The sequence below is a fragment of the Lissotriton vulgaris genome, unplaced genomic scaffold (genome assembly GCF_964263255.1).
Source record: "Lissotriton vulgaris unplaced genomic scaffold, aLisVul1.2 SCAFFOLD_1187, whole genome shotgun sequence".
Taxonomy (NCBI): Eukaryota; Metazoa; Chordata; class Amphibia; order Caudata; family Salamandridae; genus Lissotriton; species Lissotriton vulgaris.
In genome coordinates, this window is record NW_028253979.1 from 371,957 (window position 1) to 392,721 (window position 20,765).

The 20,765-nt window shown below is 42.1% G+C and overlaps 1 protein-coding gene across 1 annotated transcript in view; it reads right to left on the reverse strand.

Moving 5' to 3' along the window:
* The window catches only part of LOC147660703 (inter-alpha-trypsin inhibitor heavy chain H3-like), a 234,398-nt gene that overhangs the window by 206,567 nt on the left and 7,066 nt on the right, over positions 1-20,765 (reverse strand). The window contains exons 2-3 of the mRNA XM_086951524.1: positions 7,762-7,785; positions 1,010-1,176 (exon numbers count right to left, since the gene is read on the reverse strand). Of these exons, the coding sequence (XP_086807650.1) occupies positions 1,010-1,176; positions 7,762-7,785 (191 nt within the window). The remainder of the gene's footprint in view (positions 1-1,009; positions 1,177-7,761; positions 7,786-20,765) is intronic.

Sequence of the window (20,765 nt, forward strand, 5' to 3'; positions counted from 1 at the left end):
GTGTTGTGACTGAGGTGATGGGTAGGCTCATACTGAAAGAACCCACAACGTGGCTTCTTGGTATGCTGGCTCATCCTAAGCATTCTAAATGTGCATGATCCTTTATAAATCTAGCTCTGATTTTAGAAAAATTACGTATTGCTTTGTTTTGGAAGGCAACAGACGTGCCCTTTAACCGAGATTGATGGATAGATGTATCATGATGGGCCAATGCGGAGACAGTTGTATTGTTGGGTCCCTCCGGTATAGGTGGGACCCAACAATACACTACACTACAGGACACATATCTGGAAGAGGTGGGAGTGAAGTTGGATATACACCCTCCCTGAAGCAGTGTATTAAGCAGGTAGGATATGTGAGCAACACAATTAAATAAGTATCCTACCACATGCAAGGAGGGCCTCCACACATTACTCTTTAGCTTCACCATAGATACACCACCTGATGACACACATATCTAGATAGATACACTAGTACACATGACTTGAAGGATGGCATAGTGATGCAACTCTGGATGGGAACAATGTTGTATTAGGGACTATTATTTTATTGCTTGTTTTCATGTTTGGTCTTTTGGCTTACTTGTTGTAGTCTTTTACACTGACCTGCTCCAGTTAATCACAACTGTTTTGCATTGATTTGTATGTGAAAAATGTTGTTACACTGGATGATAGAGGTGAGTCCCTGATGGGCTATCACCACTGAAGTCTCACATAATCACACAAGTGTTGTAGCATGTAACGCGCTGTTTGTAAGGGAAGTCTGGGAACACTGTGATTATTTGAGCTCTACACTGCCCCCTCTATGTGTCTTTTGTTTACATAACCATATAAAAAACATTTAAAAAATCAATGCTAGTTATTATTTTAGGATTGCAGAGAAATTTTCGGAACTAAGATTTGAAATGCAAATATGTTGAGAAGGCTACTTCCAGAAAAAATAATTTGAAAAGTAGTTATACCAAAATGCTAAAATACAAAGAAAAGAACATTTTGAAGTAGGCACTAACATGCTAAAATTGGTGATGAAGGCTGTCTTTGGAAGGTCCACATCGAAAAAGATCTCTTTGGAGGTGTTGGCACGGTTGACAGCTCGACTAGTGATGACATTGTGAGAGAAGCGGGACGTCACCTTGGAATCAATTTTCACGCTATAGACTTCCACTTCATTCTGAGTCTGTAAAAAACATAAATTGGTACATAAATGATGAGAATGTTACTATTTAACCCATTTGGCTCTATAGTGAATTAAAGAATGTTTGCTGGACCTGAAAATGTATATCAGATGATAAGATATTTTAGGCCCAAGTGACAAAAGTAGTCAAAAACCTTTGGATTTCAGTTGACTTGTAGTGTTATTCTCAAACCACCTTTGTAGATATGTGTAGAATGTTCGATTTTTTAAAGCCATACAAATAGATGTATATTGATGCACTTCCCCACATGTTCTGCACCACTTATACCAGGCTCATTCGCTTATAATTTAAAAAGGGCCCATAAATTGGGGAAATACACTACACCTGTTTGTGAATAGCCACACAGTTATGATACAGTGGTATCGGTTTCAACAGCAGTGCACAATATTCTGTGAATCACCACATCTTCTGTACCATAAGAAATATACGGATTTGAACACATACCGTCAAACTTTTTAGACTGCATCTACACTTTTCTGACTATTTGCATCACGTTTAGGTAGGGCATGCAAAAATGTCAACATTGTTTATGTGTTTAACAAACATAAATAGGTAAAGAATATCTCGTCCGGCACTAGCATCTCAGGTCACTGTTCACCTTCCAGTGTCAAAACCCCATGTAGCAAACAACAAAATATAATTGGTTGTCTTAGGGACAATGTAAAGTCCTTTGACTGTTAATATGTTGTAGAAATGTCATGTTATCGTTACAGCCGAATGTTAAATTCCAGAAATGTCATTTTATTGACACAGATGCATAATCAATTCAACATGATTCTTTCTATACAATAATACATTATTTCTAGGACACAGTGATTAACTTGGTTGAAATGTGATCTGACTCAAGGGTAATAGTAGCACGAGAGAATATGGTTCCGATATGTTTTATAATGAATATCATTAAAGATTTGGGGGCATATTATCAAGAACGGCGTTAAAATTATCGCTGCTTTAGCGGCAGGAAGATGCCGCTAAAGCGGCGATAATGGGCTTGATAATATGCTCTTGTGAATTCCCATAGAAGCCCGGGTTCACACCAGAACCCGCCCCCTTGAGACATAGGATTTTCTGTGACGTATTCTGTAGTACATGTGATAGAAATAAAGGCACTATTTGGTAAACGCTAAAGAAAGATGTTAGTTCAATGGAAAGCTAATATAACGTTTCAATGTTAATTATTGATAATGGTATTTCACAACAGTTAATGTTGTCATGACTAATTAGATGGTATTCTATTATTTTATTTGTTTTGTTTTTTTATTCCTTTTTCATTTTTTGGAACAGCCCCCAAGAAGTGATTATTCGAGAAACATATGTTGGCTGTTATCAATTAATCTGCATGAAGAAATATGGTTGTCATGTATTGTTTTGTATGAAGAATCATGGTGTATTGAATATTCTTCTCTGGAAATGAAAATGCACTTCTGGAATTGAACCTTCATCTGTGAAAATAGAACAATTTGTGCAGAATATTCATAGTTCAAGGACTTTATATTGTCTCTCAGAAAATATAAATTTTAATATTGTATTTTTACGAGTATGTGTCAAAGAGGGGATTAGGGTAAACCTCTCTTTGCAGAAGAAGAGAATGGGCATGCTGGTGCCTGCTAATGCATCCTGGCAAGCAAGCATGCTCATTTTTGCTGCTGTTATTAGGGTTGCCTTGTTGATGTCTTCACTTAAACCTGCACTACCAGGCCTACCATGGCTGTTGTGGATCTGGCATCAATTGATAGGCATGAGGTAAGGTCAGAAGAGAGCACCATGTGGTACAGGATCACAGCTAAGCAAACTGAAGTGGGATGAGACCCCAAATTGGTGAGAGAAAGTAGGGGCTTGGCTTTATGTACTTCCCCACAGGCAAATCCAAAATCAATTTTTACAAGAGTAACAGGGAATGAGATAAGCCAGTGGTGTTGCATAGATTGTTGTCTTTAGCAGTATGCTGTATTGATACTGTTGCAGAGATTGCTGTCCTTAGCAGTGTCCTGTGTTGATACTTCTACAAGGAGGATTTTGTTCCACCTTTGGCAGTGACATGCTAAAAATTAGGGCCATGGTCAATTGACCTAAGCAAGGCACCCTAACAAAAACTAAGTGTTTCCTTTATACGCTAACTGGAACGGAAGTACAACCGGCGGAGTGGTAGGCCTCCCGTCCCAATACTGTTTTTTAGTTTTTTGTGCGGGTGCCGGTTTTTGCTTAAAACATAGTCCAGTGGTATGGACATAATTTTGATCCACACCTTCTTACTCCTTGTTTTGAAGATCAAATATTTCATTGTATTTTGCCATAGAGGTATGATTCAGATCTCTTATCGGCAGTTCTAATCTTTTAGCAAGTGATCCTTAGCCTGGACTGACTTTGGGTCTTTTCTCCTTCATGTTCTCCCCCTTCTCTCTTTTCCTAATCTCATTTATATATTTTCTCTCTATCTTAATCCTTGAACAAACCTATTCCTTAGGTGCATAAATATGCCACGAAGTTTGTTGATTAGCACTCTGCACTTATATACAACTGTAATCTATTAGTTTGGCAAAATTAGACCCATTGAATTTCCATGTGCATGTTTATTTTAGATCAATCACCAAACTGCTTTACTAGAAATAGCTAAAGTAAGGTCTTTGCACTAGGAAATTTGTAAACCAAACTAGGATGTCACTTACACCCCTTCATCACATGGGTCTTCTGATCACTTATAGGACCGATACATCAGAATTGGTAGCAGACAAGATTTTGGGTTGTCACCCAGGGTGTAATTACACTAAAGTCACTTGTCGACTGAATTTTAAAACATGTTTTTGAGTTTTTGAAACGTTACTATTGTACATCTTCAAGCCTTGAAGAAGTTGTGGCTTCACACCCTGACGAAGCACGTGTTGGCTGGACAATCGATCCTCATTAAATCATAAGAACACAATACACCTGGAATGTTTTGCTGTCATTTCACTTTTTTGACGTGTGGATAGTAAAAGGTTTCTTGATTGTTGGTGAATGCAGATTACGCAGTACTGTTTCTGCATTATACAAAAGAACGTGTGCATAGGCATTTGTAACTAAAAATAACAAACTCTGACTTCCTTAACCAGTCTTAACTTTCAAGTATGGTTCTTAAGAATACACCTATGGACACTACATCCTGGTTTTCAATTAACTTATTTAAAGGGGAACAAGTAACGATAGCTGGTAGAGAAAGTAATTGACGCGAAAGAGAATTGAACCAAACATAACAATCCAAGGGGATTTCAAAGCCAGGATGAGTGAGCTGACAGCTTGACTAAAGAGAGGAAAGGAACAGAAAGAAGAGAGGCACCTTCACTACACTGTGGTTATCAAAAAAACAATAACGTTTTTAATGAATGCTCTCTTAAAATTTTGATACATATTTTTGAACAGAAAAATAAAAAGGCAATGTGCCACTGAACCTCACCCCTAAGAGTCTTTCCTCTATAGCCATGCTGGAATTCATAATCTTCAAATTTGAACTCTTTCCTTGAGGTATAAGTATGGAGGCAATCAGAACTGAATGACTATCTTGTACTAAAATGTAAATTTGATTAAGATTGCACACAAACCAATAAGTGGAACTTTTGTTATGGTGAGTTAAGTGTGCATCAGAATTGTAGGAAGCTCAAGTGGTCACAGGGACATGCTGTGCTGCTGAGTGAGTTTCTGGAAGAAGAGTTAGAATCTATAAATGACACTTTACCAGCAACTAAGAACTAATGGTTTTATGTTTTTATTGAATCCTTCACTTCTTACCAGACAGCAAGTTCAGGTAACCTGTTCAGTAAAAAGTTACAGATAAATGGAAAAACTTCTCCACTCTCAAGAGAGGAGAGATTTCTAAGTAGGTGTCTGACTAAGATTATACATTCAAATTATTTAGATAATTTGTTTTGAACACAAAAATGTATTTGATGCCTATAAAACAAGCTACATAAAATATGACTACAAGCTTGTATGAAAAGATACCATAAGTTTTGGTTGTTGTTCGCTGATACTATCAAATGTAAAGGCTCAAAAAGGTATTAAAGATATCCATTCAAATAGGGCAGTAGAATGCACACAACCCTTTCTAGCAAGAGGTGTAAGCTGGTTATGTGAATGATATGTAGGCTTCAGATGTTCACGCCTACAGAATGTCTCCTAAGATCAATGCTTTGTCCAAAGACAGACATCGCTCATAGCAAATTTATCGACCTTGCACTCTCTCTTGCAAAATGTGTGACTGCACTGGAAATCCGGGTCTCCTCTATCCATGCATACTTGACAGCTGGAAGTCATGAAATAGGCCTAGGCTGAAGATGATGTGGTTAGACGGCAAAGGCACAAGGCTGGGAAACCCACATCAATCATAAGATGTGAACCTATCTTGCTGGCACTGGCTACCGGGCAGGCATGAAACCACAATAAGCTACTTATATGATAATGTACACTACCATGACCCACCATGTCCCTAAATCACCAAACAAGCCACCAACAGACCACATAAAACTGAAGAATACACTGCCAATACCCTTAGAAAGCCCCCTGGGCAGGAACTGTGGCACTCTTGCAGTGCTTCTTGAACTGTTTTTAACCTCAGCAGGGTATAAGCCCAGCCCTCTGTTTCACCTGCCTGCTGTCTCATTTTTGATTAGCCCTGTATTCTTGCACTCTTTGGTATGCTCCTTTTGTGAGGGGCATAAACATTTTACAGTTCTATGTAGTTTCATCATGTATGATGTACATGGAATCACTCAATAAAGAGCAACTTAAAATGAAAAATAGATTTAACAAAAAAGTGGGTATCAGTTCCGATGCCTGAGAATAACTGACTCTCATTTATGAGGCACTTATATAAACCAGTTAAAAAAATATAGGTGGATAATTAAATTCTGGTGGTTATAAACAGAAAAAAACAAATACATGTAATACCTGTCGTCTAAATATCATTTCATATATCCTCTGCAAATTTCTCACAGGAGTAATGCCCCAATGAGGTACCTGTAACAGTAATCATTAAAGAACTGGAATAATTAGCCAGTATCTTTGCACCCCTCTACAAGACTTCATAGCCTTGTGTTGCATTCCAAAGGCTTCTTGTGGCAGTATTACTTCCTTATTCTCAAGAATGGTCCAATTTACTGCCATGGGAATTATCCACTAATTCCTCTTTTAGACGTGTCAGTGAAGCTTTACTCAAACACCTGCTAGGTTTCCCCAGCTCCTGAATATAGCAGAAGTCGAAAGTACATTTAGAGCATTCTGTATTTCAATTCAGGTACAAATAACATCCTGCTAAAACAATTGGGATGGAGGCGAAGCTGTGAAGCTGCGAAGAGGAGAGTGGAGGTGGAGGCAGTGGAGGCATGAAGGTCGGGAGTAGAATGCTGGCAGTGAGACTGTGAGGTGGTGAACGCGTTAGTGCTTGGTGGCTCTCTCTTACTGGATGGAAGCAGCTGAAATTAGTCCGGTGCGGCTTGCTCCTATGAGGGCTGCCCTTCATATCCCTATCTTCTCTGGTGCATACTACTAAGGGTAACTAAAGGTAGTTTTGCTTAGAAACGCATGACTACACTTTAATGCTACCCTTCCTTGAACCCTAAAATCACCTTACTACCCTTAACTCCAACCACCCTGAACCCAAAAAACAATTAAAAACCCCTTAAGTGTATCATTACCTGAACAAAAATCCTTACTATGCCTTAAAGTTACCCTTCCATGACCTCTAAATCCCCTTAATTACCTTTTATGTCACCGATTTCTGAGCCCTAGGCACCCTTTTCTACCCCTTAATGCAACACTTCACTGAAATCTAATAACTCTATATCATCCCTTAACTCTACCCTTCCCTGAAGCCTACAAAAAATACTACCTCCTAACGCTGTTAATTCCTAAACCCTATGAACCTCTTACTATCCATTAAGGCTACCTTTCCCTCAATCCTAAACAAAACGTTTACTAGTCCTGCACCCTCTTTCCCATCTCACTGTACAATCTCTTCTCAACTTTAGCAGGAGTATGTTCTCTTGCCCCACTTCCCAGCATATGTATGCAACTACAACTTTTTTGCATTCTATTTTTTTCAGTTGATGACAATTATGATATAGCTCCATTTGTAAGAGCTCAATATATTCAGAAACATTTCTTAGCAAGACAGTCAGTTACAAATCTGTTTTGGTTTCCTGGTCATAATTAACTATATCTCCTTAGCACAGGTCCAAAATATTCCTCAATGCATTTCTCTAAATACACTAACAACCAAAAACTTCCCAAATCAAAGCCTGAAATTAAAATGATTTTCCCCTTGATTTTTAATATTGTTCAATGTAATTAACTTCAGCTTCTTGTAAGAAACAAAGGTCGTAGGAGAGTATTATAAACAACTATATCAAACATCATGTGTGTGCAATTAACAGAAACAAAGCCTTACACGCTCTGCTCACACTCACATCTTCAAAATTGTTTCTTTGAAATGTTATCCTCGAATCTTACTTAGTAATGCAAAACACAAATGCAAAAGCATTCCTTTTTACATTTTTTTATTTAAAAAAGGAAAATTGAGAACCACAATAACTCACCACTGTTTGAGCAACGCTTCGTTTCTGTGAAGAGAAAGAAACCACGTGAAAGTTATAAAAACACTGTTCAAATAAGTTACTCTCATCGAAGTTTAATACATTCTAACGTTTACAGTTCATTTGGTGTTACCGTTTCGGTGGAAAGAAAACTATTTTTATTCACTCGATGTCAGGAAATGAGAATCATTTTTCCGGGGTAAAATTGAACGTAACTGGGGTCATCCGGAAACATTTAAACAGTTCAATTATCCTTTTATTGTGGTATTTTATGCCAGATAACCCAGATTTACAATGGGCCCTCAACCATATCTTTATATAGAGAATGATTCCAGACACACTGTTGGCCGCCAGAGGAGTGGATTTATATATTCAATTAGTGCGTTTTTCACAGAATGTTCTAGAATGTGTAAATTTATCGGCGAGGTTAGTCTTTGTGAAATGATAAATAAAATAACAGTTTATGTTTCTGAGTTACATATAGTTTCATAAAACATACACAGATTATTGTCATGAGCAGATTTTAGAACAAGGCTTGGTAGATTAATTTGTATTGGTTGTATTCAGGCTATTTCTTTAAGGAATGCAAGCTAGTATGCATTGCAGTGGCGTCACTAGGGAGGTGCGGGGGGGGGGGGGGTGCGGACCGCACCGGGTGACACCAATCTGGTTACGCTGGCTGCACTGCAGTGCACTGTGCAGCCTCACCTCTGCTGCTGTATTATAGTGCAAGCGCACGGTGCGCAGCACACGCACGCACCTGCTTACAAATTAAAACACTGCAATCAGTGCAGTGCACGTAGGGTGACCAACTGTTATGGGTGAAAATTCAGGACGGTGAGTGTAAAAATTCAGGACAAAGGGTCAAAATTCAGGACACAAATTCAGGACAGAAGGTCAAAATTCAGGACAATTGGATAAGTTTTACAGACACATCAGACGTCGCGCAATAGTATATAAGTAAGCCCAGCCATATCCAAAAATATTCAACCATTTGAAAACCTATTCATCATGTATCCGTCCATCTATCATTTCACTCATCCATCCCTTCATTCATCCTTTCACTCATCCATCATCCATCCATCCACCCTTTCACCCTTTCACCCTATCCATCTGTACACTCATCCATCTTCTCTACTTCCCATCCATCCATTCATTCACCCATCCATCCAGCCATTTGCCCTTTCACCCATCCAGCCATCCTTTCACTTACTATCCATCCACCCAGTCACTCATCCTTCCAACCATCCATCCTTTCAGTCATCCATCCATACTCCCTTTCTCTCTCCATCAACCCTTTCACTTAGCAATCCTTCCTTCCATCCATCCACCCACCCATCTACTCATCCACTCATGAATCCATCCATTGACCCTATCACGCATCCATCCTTTCTCTCATCCATTTATCCTTTCACTCATCTATTCATCCTTTTGTCCATCTACCCTCCCTTTCACTCACTCATCCGTCCTTGCATCCACCCTTTCGCTCATCTGTCCATCCATTTACCCTTGCACTTATCAGTTCATCAATCATCTATCAATTCACTCATCCATCAACTCACTCACCATACACGCTTTCACTCATCCAGCCATCATTTTGCTGATCCATCCACCCTTTTACCCATCCAGCTACCTTTCCACCCATACATCCAGCTATAAACCTTTTCTCTCTTCCATCCTTCCACTCACTCATCAATCCAGCCATCCTCTCTCATTATCTTTCAATTCAATCTTGCATTCATCCACTCACCCTTTCACTAATTCATCCAGCCTTCCCTTCACTTACTCACTCGCCCACCTTTTCATATCAATTTTAAGCTGAGCCTTTCTGAGAAGAGGCCCATCAAGAACTTCACCCTCGCTGCAGGAGACATTCCAGGACTGGGACAGAAGCCACCCAGGGCAGAGACGGAATCCACCACAGGAGGGGGACAGGAGCCATCAAAGGCGGGGGCGGGGGGGGGCAGGAGCCATCACATGGGGGGCACAGGAGCCATCACTGGGGGGGGGGGGCAGGAGGGGGAACAGGATCCACCAGGGTGGGCACAGGGGTAAGCATGCAGTATTCTAGTATCATCCTGTCTCTTCCAGGGTGGGGTATGGCTCCTCACCCCCTCCTGGACAAGACAACGAGAAGACAGGCTCTCTTTCCAAAATGTTAGTTTTGCCATCCCACCAGTCCCCCACTGTGATCATGTACAGCACTTAAAGGAGATACTCCAAGAGAACTGATTTAACTGATTGTCTTCCATACTTTGTTAATCAGTGTGGGTGCGTTTGTGCCATTTATTTACTTTGTTACATTACAGGCTGCATGTTTGAAGAACCGCTCTGTGAAGAGAACCAGTGCTGCAATCAGGGCCGGTTCTAGGATGTTTGGGGCCCTGGTAGAAAGGGAATGTGTGAGGCGGCGGCCCCTCTAAATTGCAGAGACGCATTCAGGGCTGTTTGCATCTGAATAGATGTCGCTGCTCCTGAAGCTGCCGCCCCTCTCTCTGTCACCTTCGAGCACCTCTTAACAGCTCATCAAGGGCTGGAGGTGTGAGGCAATCCCGCTGTGCCTCTCCAATGCTGCGGGTTATCTGAGCTTTGGAACAGCCTCGGAGTTAAGACGGGAGGTGGGTGGAAGCTGTGCCCGGTTAAAATTACGGACAAATGGCGTCCGTTAAAGGATCCTTCACGGACAACGGACAGACGGCCAAAATTACGGACTGTCCGTGAAATTTACGGACGGTTGGTCACCCTAAGTGCACGTCGCAACGCACGCACGCACGCACGTACCACCTACGTGATGTGAAGATGGCGGCGTACCCAGTTTGTGGGTCCCAGGGCCGTCAATCTTTAGAGTTACCAATGACGGCCCTGGGACAGCCCCCGCGCACTGTGCTCCTCTGACGCGTCACGGCGGTCGTACGCCAGGGAAGGATTTTGAAGGCAGGGATTGAAGCGGTCAGTCAGGTGCTGTCAAGGGCCGAGTACCAGCACTCCTTTCATATTAATGGGAGAGTACCAGCACAGGTGCAACAGTATTAACAGAGAGTATCAGCACTAAGTAGAAAAGAGGTAGGAAAACTGCTGAGCATCGACACTTTTATATTTCCATTTCAAGCGCTATTTGTGATTAATGCAGACATTAATCTGTATCTCATGCTAATGCAGCCTGGAACGTCTGTACTTGTTCTCTCTGGGGTTTGCATAGCCTCTTGCCTTGCATCCGTATGTAGACGCCGCTGTAGTAGTCTATGCGAGAGATGGCATTGGCCACTGCGAGGACTAGGGCACGTTCAAGGATGCGTCTGCAGAAGTTGTAGTTTGCCTCGCAGGCATGCGAGGTTCACATTGTTGCTTTCCTGGTGAAAGCCAAACAGGGTGGAATTTTACTCCTATATTTTGACCGTGCCTGTGGGAGCTGCAGGAATCACACAGCAGGGGGCCAGTCAAACAAGCGGTGGATGATCCTGAGGCCATGAGGCTTTTCACTCCATTGAGACAGAGCCACCGCTGATGAATCTGTTGATATATGTGTGCGAGAGGCGGTCTTTGGTGTCATTGCTGTTGAGATTCTTGGGGTCTTCATGAGCAGATGGGTGTCATTGTGTTCAGGTGAAGTATGTCGTTTGCTGATAATAATCTGTAACTGAGCCATGTACGACAACATTTACAGTGAAGAGTACTAACGGTGGGAACAGGAGACACATACTGTGGTTTACTGCTCTGATTGACACTTGACACTTAACACTCGCCAGAACAGTGACAATAGCAAACACATTCAAAAGATGACAAGATGACCTTTGTGTTTTTTAAAGCAAAGCACACAAACTGTGCTTCACAAACATATAAGTGTGAGAGTTCATTCAGACATCTGATTGGCAGCACTGCACATGGTGAGTGGTAAACAGAGTCTATTATTGGAAAACATCACGTCTCCACCTTATCTGTGGCACCTTCAGGCAGTCCAGGCCTTCTAGCCAACAGGGACTTGTAGAGAAAGTGAAACTCCAAGTTCTAGGATGTAACATGTGGATCGATGAAAAGCTGGACTGGCTGGCAGTGCTATCTTTGACATGGAGCAACGTGGCAACTTTTGAGACAGAAAGCAGGGGGTGGACTCCAGGAGGTCTTGTCCGGCCTCAAAACCCTCTTCCTGTTGAACCAACAGAGGCGCTCAGTCTTAAGACAGATCACTGCATGCAGCTCCAAGGGGGCAAAACATACATTTTCCTGCAGCAGGATGAGCAGGGGGTGGGGTGTAGAGGCCGTAGGTGAAGTCCCAGGGGACTGCAGAATAAAACATAACACATTTTGGTTGATGGACCCTTTTAAAATGCACATAATCCCTTCCCTCTTAAATCACATTAAAAGATAAAGGGCTCCTCAGAGATCTGTCACAGTGACTCAGAACACAGCACCATTATCCTGGTTGGAATGGAAATAATAGATGACAAAATAAATATGTGCTGTTCTGTTAGGAAGCTTGATTTGTTACCTTTGCCTCAAATTGTAAAGCGCTCTGATATCCTTCGGGATCAAGTTCATGCTATACAAAACTTTATAAATAAAATAAATAAAAATGTGAAACAGAGATATCTCTGGGGATGCGGGGGTGGGGGTATGCAGTGGCGTAGTTAGACCTTGTACCGCCCATGGCGGGCTCTGCGATTGGCGCCCGCGGCGGCCGCATGTAAGGGGGGGATGCTGGAGATTGGCGCTTGCCACCTCGCAACGGCCGCGGGTAAGGGCAGCGGGGGAGGCCACTGCCCCCAAAACTGCCCCTCTCTCCCCCCTTTGCTTCGCCAATGGGGTTATGGGCCTTTTCTCTCTGCAACAGACAAAAGCTCATACTTAAAAACTATAAGGAAGAATGAAAGATGAGGTGGAAAAGCGAAGGATGATGAAGGTTAAAGTGAAAGAAAGGAGAAGGTAAGGAATAGTGAAAGAAAGGTAGGATGGGTGGATGGATGAGTAGGGGGATGGTTAAGGAAATGGATAGTGAATGAATAGGACGATGGATGGATGAAAGGATGGCAGAGGAAATGGAAATCTGAGTGGATGGATGAATGGACAAATGGATCAATTTATGGATGGATGAAAGACTTTATTTGAAGATAAGTAAGTCAAAGGATGGATGTACAGGTGGACAGAAGTATGGATGGATGCATGCATAGATGATGGTTGCCTACTTATGGGCGGAGAAGGATTGAATGATAGATGCATGAATGAATGAATGAATGACAGAAGTATAGGCGAACCAGTGGGTATTAGCAGGTAGACTGAAGGGTGAAAACTTGAATGGATAGATGCTTGAATGAAAGGGTCACAGCAAACTCTTCTAGGGAGGGTTAATCTCACGTACTTCGCTTGCGTGGTGCCATCAATGCTTTGGTTCAAAGTGGGAGTTGTTTTCCCTTTCTGGTTACTCCCTCGGTGTGAAATAAAAGCCAATGAATTGAATTCAGCCACAACTAAAAGTACATAAAATCAGAGTATACATTTATATATTCTAAGGTTAAGTTTTTGGTCTAGCTGTGATCTTGACACTTGAACAGTGAAACACTGAAGCATATCTCTGATTTTCATCAAGAAATATAATATCATTTTCCATGGAAAATTAAACTATGGGTCCTGTCAAAAATAAACAAGCATTGAAAATGCAATAGGTCTCGCCTTTGACTAAGTTAAAGCCATCTGCTTTGCTAATGGTATTGTATAGAAAGCAAATGGATTTAACTTATTAAAAGGCGAGACCTATTGCATTTTGAATGCTTTTGATTAGTGGTGGGTAAAGCACTCGCTTGCACTTGGCGGTAGGTATATAAATCGGTCATAAACCGATGCCCTTGAGTCCTCTGTGTAAGTGCTGACCTGAAGACAGTCAGGTAACACCCTAACATAATAACTACAATGTAGTGCTAGGTTATTAATTATACTAATATTGCCCATACACAGAGGATACAACTGCTTTTTTGCGTTTAATTGTAAGCATTAAATACTGTAGTATTGTTTACTACCTAATTCAATAGTACTCTGCTTCTTACCCTCAAAAGAATGAAAGCTTCGGTTAGCGCTGTATGCACGTAAATGTTTCCATGCACAATAGTCCCAGGTCTTTGTAGAGGCTGCATAACCCTCTGATGAGGACTGGAAACATTACCTGTAGGTTCCATCTGGAACACAATATTAAAGGAATGAACCTACAGACCAAAGTTATATGGTTTGGATCTATGACCTGGAGATGATACGTGGTGCTCTGCACTGCAGCAGGCACATTGAGCACCTGAGCTAGTTTATTAGTACTGGAATCTGTGTGCTACTGCAAAACAGACTTCTGCAGCTGACCCCCGCACCACTGTGCTTACATACTAGCTGACACACTTAGCTACCAGATAACCACATAGCTCAGTCTATTGAACCTCCTACTGTGGAAATCTGAATGCATTTTTAAACTTTTACAGCCAATACAGCGTTCGAGCTTAACAGCAAGACTGGGGTGAAATGCATCATGTACAAAAATATGTAATGTATACACCTATATGTGCATGTATATTGTCCTGGTTGGATCTTTTAATTCTGTACTTGCACTGATAATCGGAAAACTAAAACTGAACTAACCACAGAAGAGAGGCGGCGCATGGCGGTGGCCCCCTCAGAGGTGGTGTCTCTGCCTTCTACACTGACCTGACCTGAGTGGTCAGCACTTTCGGGGCGCGGCGTGTGGGGGGGGGGGGGTTAGAGTCAGATTTTGCGTTCACAGATGTAGAGCAGTCAGGCGCCCCTCCCAGCAGTGCACAGAGGTAGAGAATGCCATGGGGAATATGGAAGCTTCATCTCTTCCAGGCAGCTGGGTTGGGATCCCCTTCAGCCAGTTTTCCTTCTGCAGAGGCCTATCGAGTGCTTCTCTTCCCAGAAGCAAGGGCACATTCCTTACCTGTGGGAGATCTTCGATGCTTCCAGGAGGATTCCTCACTCTTCAGGTTATGTTCCCTAAACTGGCAGTGAAACTGGCTGTCATGAGCACCAATTCTGGATCTGAGACGTTGGCTGTAAATAGCTCCACCATACACCAGGACCTTTCTTTCTGCCTTATTTCATTACACTGAGACCGTTAGTGCTCATGCTTGATGGCCATAGGTGCAGAGATGCAACTAAAAAGCATCCGCAGACTTGGTACATGTCATGAGTAAATCAGGGCAGGTTTGCACATACTACAAAGCGATGCAGCGGACATTCCCCTCTCACCATCTCCCCCATCAGCCATAATTCTGAGCATTAGCCTTAGCCCCCCCATTATCATTAACTTGCCCCAGTAGCTTTCTTTTTATTAGTCATAATTTGATACAATAGTTGTATCTCCTTTCATTAGTCTGAACGTTCATTTAACATTGCTCTATCATGCTGGTTTTAATTCTCACTGATAAATATAACTCTCAGAACTAGCCTTAATTCAAACTGATAATTTTAACTATCCATTGTAGCCTTAACTATCCTAGTGTGCTCCATCTCTGCAAGTTAACTTGAACATTCCAGTTAATTTAACTCTACCATTAAACTCAACTCTTGACGTCCTCCTCGCCCTTGTTGACCAAAGTTCTTGTGTGATTAGCTTTCTCGCTCCCTGTTCACCGACCTTATCTTCATTCTTAGGTAAATCTTAGTGATTTCATACCAGTGTTGGCTTAAATTTGCTCATTTGTTTTAACTCTTCATATTAGACTTAACTCTATCCATTGCCATCTTTAACTCTTGCTGTTAGTTTTAACTCTCAGCCTGAGATTTATCTATCCCATTAACCATAACTCATCCATTTATCCTAACGCCTCTCTGTTAACCTTAACTCTTTCCTTTAATCTTGCTCTCAATATTAGCAGACCCTTAAATTAGCCTTACCTTGCCCTTCAGCCTTGGATTTTCCAGTAGGCATATGCCATTTTTACCCCATTGCTGTACAACACATTGCTGAGAAAAAACATCACTTGAACTACTGATACACGTCAACCACTCCACCCCAATCAAAGCAATACTTCTCAAGAGTGGTAACAAAGCAGCCACAACTTAAGGTGAGGAAACGGCCTGGGTCTGGGTTAAGGACTTTCAGAGAGACATGATCTATCCGTTTCAGGTAGGTGAAGAAGCAAGAACTTATAGCATATGGGGTGAAACTTCTTGCCACGAGGCGTCAGTTTTATGTGGGTGTTTTTGGAAAAACATCTATGGTAAACTGAAAGACAATATCTGTGCATTTACTCTTTCCACGCAGACATGTATTTTCTGGAGCAAATACATGTATTCCACCAGACAGCATAATTGTGGCACTGCTTTTTAGTAAATATAACTTTCTTTTTTTTTTACTCAAACCACGCAGTGGAAAAAATAAGATTGATAAGAGGGCACTTTCAAGTTGGTTTTGTAAAGACGGTGGAGGGGAAATGAATTAGTTATTCTGAGCTATCAGGCTCCCAGGATACAAGTGGGTGACACCATGAGTTACCCGCACCGGGTGACACCAACCTTAGTGACGCCACTGATGCATTGTCCATAGAAACCACTTTCAAATAGTTGTTTGATGCTACCACCATGTGTACTGCCTGTTTTCCTGTCTATAATAGTGGAAAGCAGTATTTGCCATCACTGATTAACTGTATATATGAAAAGTGGGCCCGTGTGTATGTATTAAGTTTGATATGCTGTTGCAAAATCATCCTGCCCCCTGGGCACGCCCCATCATTGCAATATGGTGGATTTGCTGACTGGTACTGGTGGTAAGTGACTCTGACTGACCCTAGAATCTGCCTAGCCAGGCCCAGGGACAGTGCTATGCTGAATGAGACTCTTAGAATACTGTGAAAACACCTACATACACTAGGGTACACTATGGGTTAGGGTACCCCAATAATTGGCATCACCTCCTCTATAAGGCCCTAGTACATAATAGGACAGGAGGGACAAAACAACCTTTAAGTCCATAGTATATAATAGGGCATGGCAGTTTAGAAGCCAGCATCCCTTTCTGCACTTGCATGCGTGAACTGATGAAGACTGAGGTCAGTTTAAAAGCAGCCCTGAGTTGCAGACTGCTTTTATTCCCAAATTCGACTTTGGTGTTTGGGATACTTAAAAATGCTAAACTAAAATGTTTGGGCATATAAGGTATCCCAGGGGCTCTCCTAGGTGTCCCAGACACGGGGATTAGGTATTTATAAGGAGGACCCTTATAAAAAGCATTTTAGATGCCCTGGGTTAGGTAAAATTGCACATTTCACTTCCAGCATTGTGGTTAAGTGCTTCCCAAAGTCACTAGGATCCCTGTAGAGTAAGGTTCTGAAATATTTTACATATGCAGAACCCACAAATTCTCCCCTTGCTGTTCCAGGGGTGGGGGTTCCTGTAGATTTAGGCAGGGTCCTTATAAAATATGTTTGTATATGCCCGGGCATTGGAAAACTGGCCCAAGTCATGTTTCTGAATGCAAATCCCCTGCCACATAGGTTAAGACGTTATTAACTAATAATTCCGCTAGGATAATCATAAAAATACCATTCAAAGACTTCCTAGAATGGTATTGATAAATCTAACAATATGGTATTGTTGATTTTCTCCTAAAGTGTACAGACAAGACGTTATAAGACTTTCTTGTCTGTAAGCCAAACTTCAGCCTTCCAGTGGTCTAACCTGATTGGTCAGAGTTAAGTAGATTAGGCAGGCTCATTTGATGAGGTGAAAATAGCTCCTGGGGTTAGAAAGCTGTTCTGGGCCGCCAGGAGAATGCAAGAGCAGGGGGAGGGGTTTTAAACAATATTCTTCAATGAAAGGAGGAGAAAGGCAGGAGAAGCCTGTTTCATTTACACCTCTGCTCTTTGATCCCAGCCAGATGGTAGTGTTACGAAAGGAATTAACAGATTCAAGGGGGAGAGACCACGGAGAACCATTCAGGAGGTGTGTTTAGCTAGCTCTTCTCTCCCTGCTGAAAAATGAGACATGATGAATTTTGGAGAAATGGTTCTCTCTGGGAGGAAATACTGATACACTTTGGAGGATATGGTCATACCCTGGGGTGTTATCCTGCACCTCATTGGACAGGAGTGCCCTCCTGCTTGACCCAGAGAACTTGGAATAAGTATCTGAGAGGGGCAGAACCTCTCAGAGCTGCTGCTTGAAACTTAAGGGAGAAGAGGTGTCCATGCTGTGAAGTTTGATTTGCACCAACCAGGCCCGGCACTCTGAAGATTGAGCCTACTGCGCAATCTAGAACTATAGCCCTGTGGACTACCTTGCTTCAAAATGACTAAAGAGTGGACACCCTGCAAGCTACAGGTTAAAAGAGCTCGCCAGGAACATCACCACCAAGATCCTCAGCCTGGAGTACTACCAGTGGATTTGCGAGTGTTTTGTTGATTGTTGGAACTGAAATCCAAAACTTTCAAGGACCATTTTAGAGCTTCTAGACCCTAGGAGTAAGTGTTGGACAATTTGGGACCCTTTGGGGAACTTCAGGAAGAAGCTCCAGAAGTTTGGAGAACTTTGAAGCAACTTTGAAACAAAGCTCCTTAAGTGGACCGACTTAACCTGGCCGGCCAAGCAGGCAACCTTCTACTGCGATCCTGCCTGCCGTCCAGGTTCATCTCAATGAAAAGCTATGAAGTTCCGACTTCCGGAGTTTGACCAGGAGTTGGCTGAAACCCAAGCCAGAGAACCCTCACCGAATTCTGCTTGGTGAAGAGCATTGAGGGACCCCACAAAGAAAAGTTCTGTAAAAGTTTCCAAGTCCAAACATAGGAGTGGTGACCCGGACCAACCACGTGAATCAAGCCGCCCGTCTTCAACCGCAAACTGGCCAGGATCCCCAGTTCATCCCGCTGGAAAGCTCTGCAAGTCTGACTTCCATAAGTTTGCCCACCAGCTCGTCGCAAGGCAAGCCGGCAAACCCTCACCGAATCCAGACTGGCTGAGAGCTTCAAGTGACCCCGGGAAGAAAAGCTTCAGAAAAGTTTCTAAGTTAGAAGGTAAAATCTTTGACCAAGACTTACCAGGAGGGGTAGCCACGCTGGGTTCCATCGCGGTCGGCCCGCAACTTTGACTTCGTCCAGGCCTTGTGCGACCAGATGTCCCAATCCATTCTATAGGTTTCTATGTTCTCTATAGTGCTAAATCCTAAAAAAATCATAACCCCAGTTCCCTACATTGGATCTTTTTCGTTTAGATGTCATTTTAAGATAAAAATATGTCCTATTTTTACAAATTGCTGTTGTATTTTTATTGTTAGTTTTGTCTTAATTATTTACTGAATTGACGTTTTTAAATGCTTTACATACCCGTCTTTGAAGTTAGGCCTGTGTGCTCACAGCTAAGCTGCCAGGTGTTGAGCATAGTAATAATTTCTAAGACTTATTCGGAGCCCTATATTGTGTTGGTGGTATTATTGCCAGTGGTAAATGCATATCTGCCACCACTACTAATCCACTTTCCAACACATGCGTTCAGTCAAGGGCCCAAATGACGTGTGGGCAATGGCATATGCCTGACTTTTTGTGGCAATGTTGGAAGGCATGAGGTGATGTGGTGGGAAAGAATGTTTTCCACACACATGGCAGTAATGCAGGTAATGTACTTTGATTCACTCCAGATTGTCAGCATGTATGTTTTGGAAGGAGCCTGGGGCCGTTAGATGCAACCCTGAAATTAAGTGTGTAAAGACCCTCAATACAATTGAACTGCTTAGTCACCAACTTTGATCAGTCATCTCCCCAGGTGTCATCCTCACTTTGCAATTTTTTTCGATGAGTGACCTTCTTCTGTAGTCATTCCTGTCAAATTGCAGCAATCTCAAACTCTGTTGGGTCGGAACACCATAACCTTGCTTATAGCTTTCTGGGAGGGGATCGTTTTATGGTTTATTGTATTTAGAATTGTGCAAAATGTTTCACTATGCAAACTTGTTGATGCAATTCTTTTCCCTTATTGTTATGAGTTAGTGTTGGACATTGTGTTACTGGTTGAGAAGGATGACACCCTACTAAAGCCAAATCACAATCTCTGTCAGGTGAGACACACACAAACTCCAAACTAACCTGTGCTTAAACACAGTGTGGCACAAAAGCAGCCAGGTTTCACTTAGAGGCAATGTGTAAAGTATTTATGCAGCACTTCAAACAATAATAATGCGAAAACACAACACAAAAAGTCCCACAACAATGTAGAAGAATAGAGTATAATTTTATGAATTATTTGAGATCAAAACAATAAAATCCAATCAGTAAAGTCAGAGATATGAAATTTTAAAAATAGTCCCCAGAAGCACAAAGCTCTAATTATGGTTATCTGGTCATACTCCACCAGGACAAAGTCACAATAGTAGCCTCACCGTGATCGACTGCGTCCGGATACAGGGACCTAGTTAGGCTCACTCAACAAAAGTATGTTAAATCCTGGTTGTGGAGTATGACGAGATCCCGCGTCGATAATGCATAAGGCAGCAGTGAGTCACAGGAGCTGAGGTTGCGATGCAAGATTGTGTATTGTTGTGGAGGAGGGCATCATTGAGGGGCTTGCGATGCAAAGTCCTGTGCTGAAGATACCTCATGCACCAGAGGATCTGTGGAGCTGTGAAGCAGAGTCCTACGTTGTGGAGTCTTGCATCGTCGTTGTGTAGGGCGTTAACTAGGGGCTGGCGGTGAGAAGGCCTGCATTGATGAAGCTTTATGCAGCAGTGTGTGTGGTGGGTGGTGAACCAGTACTCCCTGAAGAATAAGTGTAGCAAATGTGCCTTTCCTGCATGGTCACCTTTTATAGGACATTATTTTTGCTAGTTCAGAATTCTATTTACATTAGTCCTGCTAACCTGGGATAATGTTTCTGTGTTTCCCCTTTAATTAAGGTTAAATATCCTAATCCTTATTGGCACTTTAATTTGACTGTAATTCCATAGTATATGGTCTGGAGAATGCAGCCATGGCTTAAAAGTTAAATGCCACAGTGGACTGGAGCACATATGTGCCATCCACTACATGGACGGT